Source organism: Diabrotica undecimpunctata, chromosome 8 (assembly GCF_040954645.1).
Source record: "Diabrotica undecimpunctata isolate CICGRU chromosome 8, icDiaUnde3, whole genome shotgun sequence".
Taxonomy (NCBI): Eukaryota; Metazoa; Arthropoda; class Insecta; order Coleoptera; family Chrysomelidae; genus Diabrotica; species Diabrotica undecimpunctata.
Window position 1 is genome coordinate 116,278,369 of NC_092810.1, and position 13,316 is coordinate 116,291,684.

At 34.1% G+C, this 13,316-nt stretch overlaps 1 protein-coding gene across 1 annotated transcript in view; it reads right to left on the reverse strand.

Annotated features, from left to right (window-relative positions):
- Positions 1 to 10,454: 10,454 nt before the first annotated feature.
- LOC140449072 (uncharacterized) overlaps positions 10,455 to 13,316 on the reverse strand; it is a 121,638-nt gene continuing 118,776 nt past the window's right edge. The window contains exon 9 of the mRNA XM_072542215.1: positions 10,455 to 10,814. Within this exon, the coding sequence (XP_072398316.1) occupies positions 10,639 to 10,814 (176 nt within the window). The 3' untranslated portion in view covers positions 10,455 to 10,638. The remainder of the gene's footprint in view (positions 10,815 to 13,316) is intronic.

Below are 13,316 nucleotides of genomic sequence, written 5' to 3' on the forward strand. Positions count from 1 at the left end.
CAAGCAAAAAAGATGAAAAACTGAGTCAATTCACGAAAACTTTTATATAACTAAGGCGACAAATGAAAGGAGATAACACTACAAGCAAAGAAGCGATAAATCAAATAAATAAGACGATCACAAAGGCAATAAGAAAAGACATAAGAAACTACAATGTAGAAAAAATAAAACAGGCAATAGAGCAAAATAAGAATATGAAAGTTTTGAAGAGGAGCGCACAAAAGGGGAAAATAGAAATTAACAAACTGAGAAACAGAACTGGAGAAGAAACAACGAACAGAGATGAAATATTAAGAATATTCGAAGAGTTCTACACAGTATATGTGTTATATAGATAAGAAAAAAGATAACAATACGGAACCTCCAATTACACTAAAAACTGGGGTATTAAACCAAGGATCAGATTTAATGCGCGATATAACAAAATCAGAAATCAAAGAAACCCTGAAGAAAATGAAAAATAATCGAACCCCGGGTGAAGACGGAATAGTATCAGAAGCACTAAAAATTGGAGGGGATGTATTACTTGAAAAAATTAAACAACTTTTCAATATCTGCCTTCACAGCGCCAATATCCCAACAGACTGGAACAACGCTACTATGATTCTATTACACAAAGCAGGAGACAAAGCAAATTTAGAGAATTACAGGCCGATTAGCCCCCTTAGCCATATATATAAGTTGTTTACGCAAATACTAGTTAAGAGAATGGAAAGAAAATTAGAGACTTATCAACCAAGGGAACAGGCAGGATTCCGAAAAAGTTACGGAACAAATGACCATCTACAAAGTATAAAAACCCTAATAGAGAAAGCAGTGGAACACAATAAACCTCTAGTTCTAATATTTATCGATTTTCACAAAGCCTTTGACACAGTTGAGCTAAGCAAAATATTACAGTCGCTTAAAGAATGCAGGCTAGATTATAGATATACTAAATTATTATACAAAATATACCTGCAGGCAACAACCACTGTCAGATTACATACTAACAGTAATCGAATAATAATAGAACGGGGGGTTAGACAAGGAGACCCAATGTCACCTAAACTTTTTAATACGGTGCTAGAACATGCTTTTAAGAATTTGGATTGGATAACAAAGGGAATAAAAATAGATGGAGAATATCTAAACAACTTACGTTTCGCCGATGATATACTTATAATAGCTGAAAATCTAGGTATGGCAAGAGAGATGGTACAGGAACTCGTTATGGCTACAGAAAGTGTAGGTTTAAATATAAATATCTTGAAAACAAAAATCATGACCAATTTGGTACCCAACCAGAACATCAGTATTGGTGGGAAAGAAATAGAGCTCGTAGATAGATATCAATACCTGGGACATGAAATTATTATTGGCAGGGATAACCAGACTCATGAACTGAAAAGAAGAATCGGCCTTGGGTGGGCAGCATTTGGAAAACTGAGAGAAACTTTTAAAAGTGAGCTGCCCACATGCCTAAAGAGAAAGGTATTTGATCAGTGCGTCCTTCCAGTCTTGACGTACGGAGCAGAAACACTTACCTTAACAAAAGCAGCAGCTACCAAACTGAGAGTCACGCAGAGAAGAATGGAGCGGTCTATGTTAGGAATAACTCTGCGAGACAGAATAACCAACGAAGACATCAGGAGAAAAACCGGAGTGACTGACATCATCAAGAAGATGGGCTAAAGAAAGCTTAGAAGAGACTAAAATGGAGATGGGCAGGACACATAGCCAGAATGACAGATGGGCAATGGACAAAGGGGTTATTGGAATGGAGGCCAAGGGAAAACAAGAGAAGCGTCGGTCGACCACCTACAAGATGAACTGACGATTTAAGAAGACTCAATAAAAACTGGATAAGAGCGGCGCAAGATAGACGGGGTTGGAAACAAGAGGAAGAGGCCTATGTTCAGCAGTGGACTCTTGAGGCTGAATGACGATGATGATATGAAATTTTTGCGAATTTAAACATTACAAACATTTATTCAATATTAGAAATTTAAAGAAACGACAAACACACTAAATAAAAATAAAGCATTTTTCATACTTGTACAAGTCCTAGAGCAAATCTACGAATATTGGCCTCTGCGCGTTTCACTTTCGTGTTTTTTGGCAAAGTGGACCACCCAGTTCCATCTTTAGATACATATACCGGTAAGCTTTCGGAGTCAGTAACTGTTGGGTCATTTTGCTCTATGCTTTGATCAATAATAAAGTCATTTTCTTCTTCGACCTCCGTTACATTGTCTTTAACTTCTAAATCACTTGCTGTATCCTCATTGATATCAAGCTCTAGATCATCACTTTCAAGTAAACGTAAAATTTCATCTTCACTCAGTTACTTTCGGCTAGATATAGATGACACGTAACTCATGTTCAGAATTTTATGTACTATTCAAAAAATTCGCCAAGAAACCAACTGACACTGGAACTCAATATATTTATATTATTTCGTTAAATTTTATCGAAACTCGGGGACTTTTGCATTTAAACATGTAAAAAACCTACATAAAACGATAGTTCACTCATAATCGGTACTAATTTGTAAAATCTTTGGGATTCCCACATTATTACAACTTTATTAGAATTCATTTTATATGACGTAAAAGGCTGGCCGGGGTATTAGGAGACCCCAGCCTATAAAATTAAAGTTTAAATTTAACCTAAATGTTAAATGTTCTTATAGGCATAATTGTTTATTAATACAATATATAAATTATAGATAGATGGAAGACTGCCAATTAAAAATTAAGATCTATAAAGTAGCAACCAAAAATTGTGATCTGGGGTCGAAATAGACCCCGGCAAGTCCGATGAAGGTTATAAATAAACATTGCACGATCTTTACCATTTTTTTAGATTCTTACAAAATCAATAAAATTTACCACTTCCATTGACTGGTTGTAGTAGAATTTCTATTGTGAAAGCCTAATTTTCGAAACATACAACATAAAATTTCAATTTTGAAATAAGTCTAAAAAACGTTGTTTATAAATATATAAAACACGTATTTGTGTAAATAAAAAAAAGCAGTTTTAAACGTTTTAGATCGTTTGTTATGTAAAAGTTAATTCAGCATTTTTAAAAGAAAATTTCTAATGCCTTACATTGGTTGCCACAACTCAAAGCCGAAATTTCATACAAAAGTTTATGAAGATTAGGCTCCAATAATCGAAATTCCATAGTAACCGGTTAACGGAAGTGATAAAACGTTATTGATTTTATGAGAACCGTAAAAACTGGTAAACATCGCGCATCGCTTATTTATTTAACAGCTTTATAATTTTGTTCAGGTAGATAGATAGATAGATAATTTTGTGGAGTTTATTTTTGTAGATAGAACACTCTGTTTAAAACATATTAAATTTTTACCGTCGAGTGCATACAACTTTTATTTAAAATTAATTTTGCCGGTCGCTTCAAGCGTTTTTTGTGAGAGAATGGTTTATTCTACACAAAAAGTGCTAGTTAACATTTTTGTTAAAAATTATCTCAGCTACATTTTTATACGCGTGTTCTACGGGTTTTCCGTTTAGGAAGAAGCCGGGGGTACAGCTTACTGCAAATCGAGTGGCGAGTCCTTCCACGAAATAGTTAATCGCACAGACAATAGAATATCTATGATCAGACCTATGCAGTGGCGTTGCAATATTAAACAATTTAAATTATTTAAAATCGCACTAATTACAAAATTATTACTCACTTAAATAATAAATGATGTTTGATTGTGCACAGATTGTTTTATAGATACCAAAATTTCTTGTTTGTTATAATACCATCTTTAATAATGGATACTCCATAAAGCTTGGTATAAGTTAATTTCTAATTTGGTATCAGTTACCTTAAAACCGTAATTATAAAGTCATTATAAATGACTCCATAACGACTTTTTAAGGACATACAAAGAACTGATAAGAATTATTTCCGAGAATTTCTAGTCATTGGATTTCAAACGAGTTCATAATTTATTCTCATTATGTTGTCGAGTCTCAACAAGAAAGGTGCTACCACGCGTATTATTACTATTTTGTAAAATGAAGATGGTACGAGTAAACAGATAAGATTGACGAAGGGAAGCAACCATGACAGACTTGAGAGAGTATGGCAGTTCATTAGAAATACCATTCATCGTTTTCATGAGACTAAACGGTGTCGTGTATCATTGAAGCTTTTGCAGAAAACATTTGAAGAGGAGTACGAGTGGACTGGAAGTGTGAGTTCTGTCTACATAATTGTGAAAGACTTAAGATTTAAATGGAAGAAAGCGAAAGATAATCGACGTTTATTAATTGAACGGAATGATATTTCGGCTCTACGCACAAATATTTGGACAAAATTAAATATTACAGATGCGAAGGTAAGTCAATTGTATATGTTGATGAAATATATGTACATGTAGGACACACTACGCCAAATATCTGTCTGGACAGATGGCAGTGGCAAAAGATTGTTCAAAAACATTTCAAAAGGAACTAAGTTGGTTATCGTACATGTTGGTGGAGATATAGGTTTCATACAGATTGCTCTTTTGATTTTTAAGTCAGGAGCTAAGACAGGAGATTTTCGTGATGGTATGAATTCAGAAAATTATGAAACATGGATGAAAGAACAGTTAATCCCCAATTTGCCTATTGGATACATTGCTGTTACTGAGAATGCTTCTTATCATATTGTACAAATTAATAAAGCACCCACCAGTAATTCTAAAAAATGAATATGATACCTTGGTTGACGCAAAAAAAATTACCATTTGTAACGTCAATGTTAAAACCGCAATTATATGATATCATCAAACGACACAAACAAGATCATATTCAATATAAATTTCTTTAAAACTGCCGTCATATCATCCAGACTTGAACCCTATAGAAATAGTTTGGGAGCAAATAAAAAATGAAGTTGCAAAACAAAACGTTTAAAAGTTAGAAGACGTAAAAGTATTAGTTGAACAGGGATTTGCTATAGAGTAACTGCAGATAACTGGAAGAAAGTGTGTGAACATGTTGTCAAGGTTGAAGATAAGTATTTGGAAAGTGAATGTCGCATAGATGTAACTGCTGAAGAATTAAGGATTGATTTAAATGATTCTAGTGACGACGACAGTGCGTCTGATTATGAATAATATAATTTAACATTACGATGTACCTCTGTAACCTATGTGAATATAAGTTTTCCAAAGTGTCCTGTATGTATATATTATTTTTTTACTTTATTACAATAATTTCATATGTTTTTCTATTTAACTTTGTGACGTTTAAGTGAGTAATAATATAAATAATTAAGGTTTTAAAGTTTAATAAATCTTTGTAATTAATATTTATTAATACTGTAATCTATAATGAGTATCTATGTTTTCACATACAGACAATATATGTGTGTGATATATTATAATAATATGTAGAAAAATATATGATAATATTGCCACAAATATAATCTAATATCATTGTTTAATAAATTGTGTGTACCTATCTTTAACAATTTTGATTTAAATCAAAAGTATTTTTTGAAACGCCACTGCTTTGTTTGGTAAGGCTTTACTGTTCCTAGAAATTTCCGCCACTACAGTTGAAACAAACTCTAGGAATGGTAAAATTTTTTGTATCTTTTTGGCGTCCCAAAATTGATATTCTCAGCAAAATTCAGCTTGTTCGTATAATTTTTAGAGGTTCAGTGGTTTTTGCAATTTAGCCAGCAATAAACATAATTAGTAGGTAACTGTTTTATTTTTGTCTCTACTAAACTAACCTTGTCTTGGACAGCAAATAAATTCTAATAATTTTTAATACAGACTACATAAGATAAGTGTGGTTGTTCCTTTTGTTTACCTTTTTAGGAGAAGATTTAGCCTATTTGTTCTATTATTTTTATATATATTTTATTTGTCTATGAATCCACTAAAATGTAGGAACCTTGATTTTTTCTTCTGACTCAAAGAAAAAAAAAGTGACCCCTTTTTTCCTTTTATTTTGTTTAGTTTATATCTGCTGTTTCTCCAGTTAGTATGATTATTTTTTTTACTTTCTTTTTGACCTCAGAATCTCCCATTTGAAGATCTGTAAACAAAGCTTGCAGTTGTGTCCTTTAAAACACCTGAAAGCTATCAAATAGTAAACGTGTACAAATCGCAACTTCTTTGCCTAACTTAATTTCCAAGACAAACCTTTCCTATTGGGTTAATTTTTTTGCGCGAGTAGTTGCTTATTTTCCCATTCGTTTTGGATCGACCGGCATTAAGTCTTAACAGGTTATTTTTGTAGCACTAGCACATGCAATTATGGCAACAACTGACAACATGTAGCATGTGACATTATAACATGGTATATGCTGACCCTGTTGCCTTGGTCTAATCCAGATAAAACTTTAGATGTTGAATATGGTGTACTTACGCGAGGTGCATAATTATATCTAAGGTGGTTTATGATTAATTAAACAATAATAATTATTAAATGTAGTGTTTTGAAAGAAAAAAATATTTTTTTAGTTTAACTAACAGCCTCAACTACTGAAATTATTCCTAGTATTATCATTTTTTTGTCATCTGTGTATGTTAAGTAAAGGCCTTTCTATTATATTATCTATATAGGAAAATCGGCTCCTTTTTCTGTTACAAGGAGTCATTTATTATACCCGAACGTTTCAGTTAAATACCAATCTGACAAATATCTTCTTTTTTTTTATATATAGACATGACTCTGTCTGCTTTTCAATGTGCCTAAAGTAAGTTGTCGTTCCATCGTTTTCGTGGTCTTCCTATTGGGAAACCGTCTCTTGCCGTCTTTACTACTCTATTTGTTGTTATTTGGCTTATATGATCGTTCCATTCTACTCTTCTATTTCTTACCCAGTTCTTGATGTTCTCCACCCTGCATCTACGTCGTATATTTGTACTTCTAGCTCTGTCACATAGTGTTTTACCATCAATTTTTCTAAACGTTTTCATCTCTGCTGTTTCTAACATCCTTTTTGTCCTCTCTGTGTCAGGTCTTGTTTCTGCCGCGTATGTCATTATTGGTCCGATGACTGTTTTATAAATTCTGCCTTTCGTTTTTTTCCCGGTATTTTTATTTCTCCATATTGTTTCGTTTAGGCAGCCTGCGGCTCTGTTTGCCGCAGAGCAAATAAAAATACTTGATCTTCCACTTCAGTTTCGAGCTTTCCATAGCTAGATAATGTGCTGAGTAGATATTTAAACTCCATCACTTGTTCTATTATCTAACCTTCCAGCTCCAATTTACATCTTAGTTAATTTGCTATTGTAACCATGCATTTTGCCTTTTTTTTGAGAAATTAACATGTACACATTAACATAATTTTCTCGCGGTTATATTAAATTGGTGCAGCATACGTTGTAAATCATCTTCACTTTGAGAGAATAGTATTGCGTCTAGTAGTATATGTGTCGTCTACATAGCAGATTATTTTAAGTTGTTTTTCTCCCATTTGGTATTATTTTTTAGTTCTTACATTTTTTATTATTTCATGCATAATCAGGTTAAACAATAGAGGACTCAGAAAATCTCCCTGTCTTATCCCATTGCCAGCTTTAATAGGGTCGGTTAGTTCTTCTACTTTTACTTTTATTGTGTTGTTTTGGTAGATATTTTCGATAGTTTTGATTATTCCTAGAGGTATCTCTCATGCGTACAATAAGTGAATAACGTTTTTTAATTTGACCCGTTCAAATGCCTTCTTTATGTTCACGAAACATAGATATGCCGGTTTGTTGTATTCCAATGAATTCTCTTGCACTTGCCTCATTATAAATATAGCGTCGGTGCATGATCTTCTAAATCTAAAACCTTGTTGTTCTTCTGCTAGTATTATAATTTCATTCTGTTTATTTGTTATAACTTTGGTTGTTAATTTTAGTCTTGTGTTTAATAAATTAATTCCTCTGTAATTTTTCGGGTCCTATTTGTCCCCCTTTTTGAAGAGAGGTATTAGGATGCTTTATCTCAATTCTTGAGGAATTCTGTTTTGTTCTATTATGTATAGGATTAGTCTTAATAGTTGTTTGGTCAGATCTGGTCCTCCGTACTTTAGGAGTTCGTCCGTTTTTCTGTCCTCTCCTGTTTTTACTTCTTTACCTCTTACTCCTCAATATTTATTTCTTCATTTGTCGTCACCTCTGGTTTTGGCGCTTCATTATCGTCACCTTTAACAAATCAGGATCAAAAGTAGTCTACCCATGTTTCCATCTGAATATGTTTCGTTTTTATTAGTTTATTCATCTCTTTTCTTTGTCCTCTGATCATTCTTCATATTTCTTTTTGTGTTTAATAGAAGTCGTGTTCCATCTGTTTTAAGAAACTCTACCAGTGTTTCTTTTTTATTTGTCTAACTAAAGTATTCGTTTTATTTCTGATTCGTTTAAAGTGGTTGTATGCCTGTTGTTTTTGTTGTGTTCTGTATTGAAAAAGGCTCTCTTCTTTCCTTTACATTTTATCTTCACTTCCTCTCTAAACTATGGTGTTTTCTTTTTTGATATGTTAGTGTTCATTACTTTCTTCTCTTCAAGTCATTCTGTTAATGCGTTAATTATGTTATTTTTAAGTTTTTCCCAGCTTTCCTCGATGTTATCGTTTCCTTATATTTCATTTCCAGCGATTTTCTCTGATACTCTTTTCCTGTATAAGTATTCCGTGGATTCCGTATTTGGTCCTTTAACTTTGATTTTTGTTTGTATTGGCGCCGCTCTCTTGGGTGGGAAGTACCTATTTCAGGATGATTCTTATTTTACATAATACTCGGCTATGGTCGCTACCTACATCTGCTGAGTTGAGGTATCTTACGTCGATTATTTTCGATGGATGTATATCTCTATTGGATATAACATAATCTATCATATATCTTTGTTCACGGGTGTTATTAAATGTATATTTGCGTTGGTGTTTGTGGTCAAAAAATGTGTTGTGTATTCTTAGTTCGTTGTTCGTGCAAAAGTTGATCATCAGTTCTCCATTTTCGTTTTTAACATTCTCGTTATGTTTTTGTTTAATGTCGGGCATTACATGATTGCCTATTCGAGCGTTTAAATCCCCAACCATTTTCATCTTTCTTCTGAGTTGATCTACTACTTGTTGTATTTGGTCATAAAACGCTTCCTTTGTTGTTTGAGGCTTGTTATTTTCTGGGCCGTATACTCCGATGATGTTCAGGTCTTTCTTCTTCTTTCTTATCTTTCCTGTTACTATTCTTTCTGATATGTATTGACACTCTTTGATGTGATTTTGGTATCTTTGGTGTATTAGTAAGGCTACACCTTCTTTGGCCCTGTTTTCTTATGTTACTCCACTGTGGATTAGTGTGTATTCACATAATTTTGATTGACATTTTTCTTTCTTTTTTGTTTCCTGTAGAGCGCAAATATTGTCTATTTCTTTTTCTTTTAGCATATAGGCAAATAGGCAAATAGGTGATTTGTGACAAATGTCACAAAACAGGCTTGTCAGGCTTGAATCGCTAGTTTTGTCGATTGATATTGAATGATCTGCTGATTCAAAGCTCGCTTTTCAATAAATAGCCAAGCCACTTCTTTAGTAAGATGGTGTAAAACAGTCTCCTTTGGTTCGTTCTCTTTGATATTATTTTATTATTTTAGTAATAAACAATATAGGCAGTATGAGAGGAGATGTCCTGAATATACTGAAAAAAGCGAGTAGCCACCTGCACGTTCGCCATTCCGTAGTGTATCTGGCGCACATTTGATCTTTTGTTTGTTTTGTTATGTCTGCATCAAATTTTTTGTCCGATTTGACAAGGTTTTCTAATTTTAGAGACTTTTTTTTAGAGAAGGTTTCTTTGTTTTTAAAGTATCAAGGATAGTGAGTTTCCACGAAAGAAAGGCTTTAGCTAAAGACAAAGTCGTGAAAATTGTATCCATACATATGTTTTAACTAGATACTTGATACCTACTGCAAGTTCTTTGACAATTCTTTCTCCTTGATTGCCGGTGTAAATTTTTTTGAAGACAAAATCCATTTTCTGCATCACATATCCACCACACATTTGTGCCATATTTTGCAGGCTTTGAAACCATATACTGAGTAAATTTTGTTCTCCCTCTGAAAGAGCTATTTATTGAAGATAGAAGTTTCTGTTGGATGTTAAAAACCTCAGTATTTGGTGTAGCTTTATCATTAGTAGCTTTATCATGTTATTTTATTATTTTATTTAGGTTAAATTAATTATTAGCCATAAACAAATCAGTATCCATCTAATGTATTAAATAATTTTAAGCTACAGCGGAATTTTACCTAAAAATCAGTGCATCCACAAGTACCCGGATACCCTGGTTGGTCAATATTAGAAATTTATTTTTTTGGTGTCACAAGGGTTAAATAAAAATTTTCACCTCTGACCTGATTAGAATTCACAACTTCTGAATTTGTACGACCAGTAAACAAACGTTTTTATCACTATGCCACCGAGACACTTGTTTTCACAATTTGCTTCAAAATAAAAAGAACAGGTTTTATTGTTGTATTTAGGAACTTGAACTTATAATAAATATCTTATTTTAAAACTTATACTAAGTTACTTAATAATTTAATACTTAACTATAATATATTAACTGCCCAATAATAGTTAATACTTATAAATTAACTACCCAGATTGTCAAAATTTCCATAAGTAAAAATATTATCGGTATTATCGAACGTGTGTAATTGGTTTTAAAGTAAGAGGAAGTCCAGTTTTTGATTGAAATACAAAACTTTTGGTCTCTAATTCTATTGGTATGGGTGTTGTTTCACAGGGCTCGAGCTCATACTCCAACAGTATAGATGCTACAAAAAGTTTTGATATGATCAAACCAAATCGTTCTCCTAAAACAAAAGAAATTTAAAATATAAAATATTTTGTGAATTTAAATACGATGGTGGCATATAATTAAAGCGCTAAAATAAAGAAGTTTACAGTCATTAAAAATAATTTTAAACATATAACAGGAAGTTACTTTGACAAAAAATGGTTAGTTTTAGTAAAGGAGATCGTCAAGCCGATAACTTTTTTAAAACAGTTTTAAATATTTCCTTGATGGATATCTATGCTGTATAAACCATAAGAAAGCTTTAACTTAAGAAACACAAATCTATTCTTTTTCTTCTTCTCATTGCTCTTAATTTAGGGCTTAGTCTTGTATATTTTATATCTTAGTTTTGGTATTTCAATGTAGAGCTTTCGTAACATTGTCTTTTATATCTTCCTGGTGGTCTCCACGTATTAGGATTTTCAAATCTTGCAATTTTCACTAGCTTGTCATCGTCGATTCTACTGATGTAATCTCTCCACTCTTTGTGTTTCTATATAGACCATCCCACGATATTCTGAGCATCGCATTGTTCGCTAATAAACTTCTTCCTTTTTAGGTCTCTAAGAGTGTAACTAGCAATATATCTTGACGTTCGTATTTTAGTTGTTCTTAGAAGCTGTTTTCGCATATTCTTATACATTCTAGCTTTACTTCCTATGCTTGCTCCTCCAGATAATGTCAAATAGGTATCCAAATGTCAGTATTGCTCTGTTAGTCTATGTTATGGCTTCCTCTTTGAGGATTATGCTGCTAGTAATATCGACTCTTACATATTTGAAGTTTATAACTTACTTAGTACTTTGGTTTTTGCTCCTAGTTTCCATCTCTTAGTTTCTTTGTTATTCGTAAGTAACTGTTTCTTCTCAGTATATAGAATAATATTAAATTTGTCTGCAATGTTTTGGAGCCTGCATAGTAATCGTTCTACATCATTAGCGCAACAGCAAATTTTAATTTATTTGCCTTCCATTCTGTAACCTCTTCCTGCTGTTGATGTGTCAGATGCGTCTGCCTAGTGGAAGTCTATCTTCCACTCACATAGAGGCTTGAAAAACTCTCTTGGACGCTCACTTTCCAGGGGGCAAGGATAATTATACTGCAGGTATACTGCAGGAACGGTGCACAAGGTCGCTCAGATGAGCCTCGGACTTATTGAAGAATGGTACAGGAGCAGTCTCTCGGCGTTTTTTTTGGAGCCAAATGGAGTCTGAAACTGAAAATGTTATATTGGGTGTATCAATACATGATAAAACCTATACCGATGTATACGAAATCGAAATGTGGTGTTATAGGCGCATCTTACGTATATCCTGGGTTGACAGAGTTACTAATGTGGAGGTCCTGCGTAGAATGGGGAAAGAATGTGAAATTCTCATGACCGTCAAAAATAAAAAGTTGGAATATCTAGGACATATAATGAGAAATCAAGAACGTTACGGCCTTCTCCAGCTGATTCTCCAAGGGAAAGTAAATGGTAAGAGAGGACCGGGAAGAAGACGGATTTCCTGACTTCAAAATTTACGAAAGTGGTATAACACGACTACCACTGAACTGTTCCGCGCTGCAATAAATAAAGTAAAGATAGCCGTGATGATCGCCAACATCCGGAACGGATAGGCACGTTAAGAAGAAGATGTATACGACCATTGTGTGATCGTCCTAGACTAGACTGGCTTCAGCTTAGGCCGAGTTCATTCACCTTCAGCGGTTGCAATGTGTTAGCATCTCAGGAGCCACGAGGATCACTCCCACAGCGACTCTTGAGGTTTTGTTGGATTTACCTCCTCGACATCTTACTGTAGAGCACGAAATCATGATGGCAGCCTATCATCTCAACTGCTCTAAATTTTGGTTGGAAATTAATGGTCGAATGGGTCATTGTGACAGCTGGAGACAGACCTCCGATTGTAGTTCTGTGGAATCAATGGAAAGCATAGCCCCCTAATTTGAGTTCTCATCCTCCTTCTTGGTTCAATTTCCTGACTGGTATGATCAGATGGAACGAGAACCTGCACTAATCTATCGAAGTGTGCTCACCTGGTTTACGGATGGGTCCAGAATAGACAAGCGGGCAGGTGTTGGAGTATATGAGAGCGGGATTAGATTTTCACCTGGCCAGTTTCTCATCTCCCATGTACCACCCTTTTAGGCTGAGATCTTTGCGACCCTCGTATGTTCTCAGGAGATAATATATAGGGCTTGTTCAGGTAGAACCATCTCCATCTGCACTGACAATCAAGCAGCAGTAGGGGCTTTGAAAGCAGCCAAAGTAAGCTCTAAGCTAATTCTTGAGTAGCAAGACAGCACTGTCTGATGTTGCCCTGACTAATAGGGTTATGGGTACCGGAATATACAAACGTAGAAGCCTGGTAAGCATAGTTAGACAGGAGGGCTCGTCTACTTTGCCAGTGGGATCCGAGCCTGTGATTAGAGTGTCCTTTAGTACTGGTGGGGGTAGTCTCAAAAAGATTCTTCTGCGGAGTTTCCTGGACTGTTGGTCTAGTTCTGACTATAT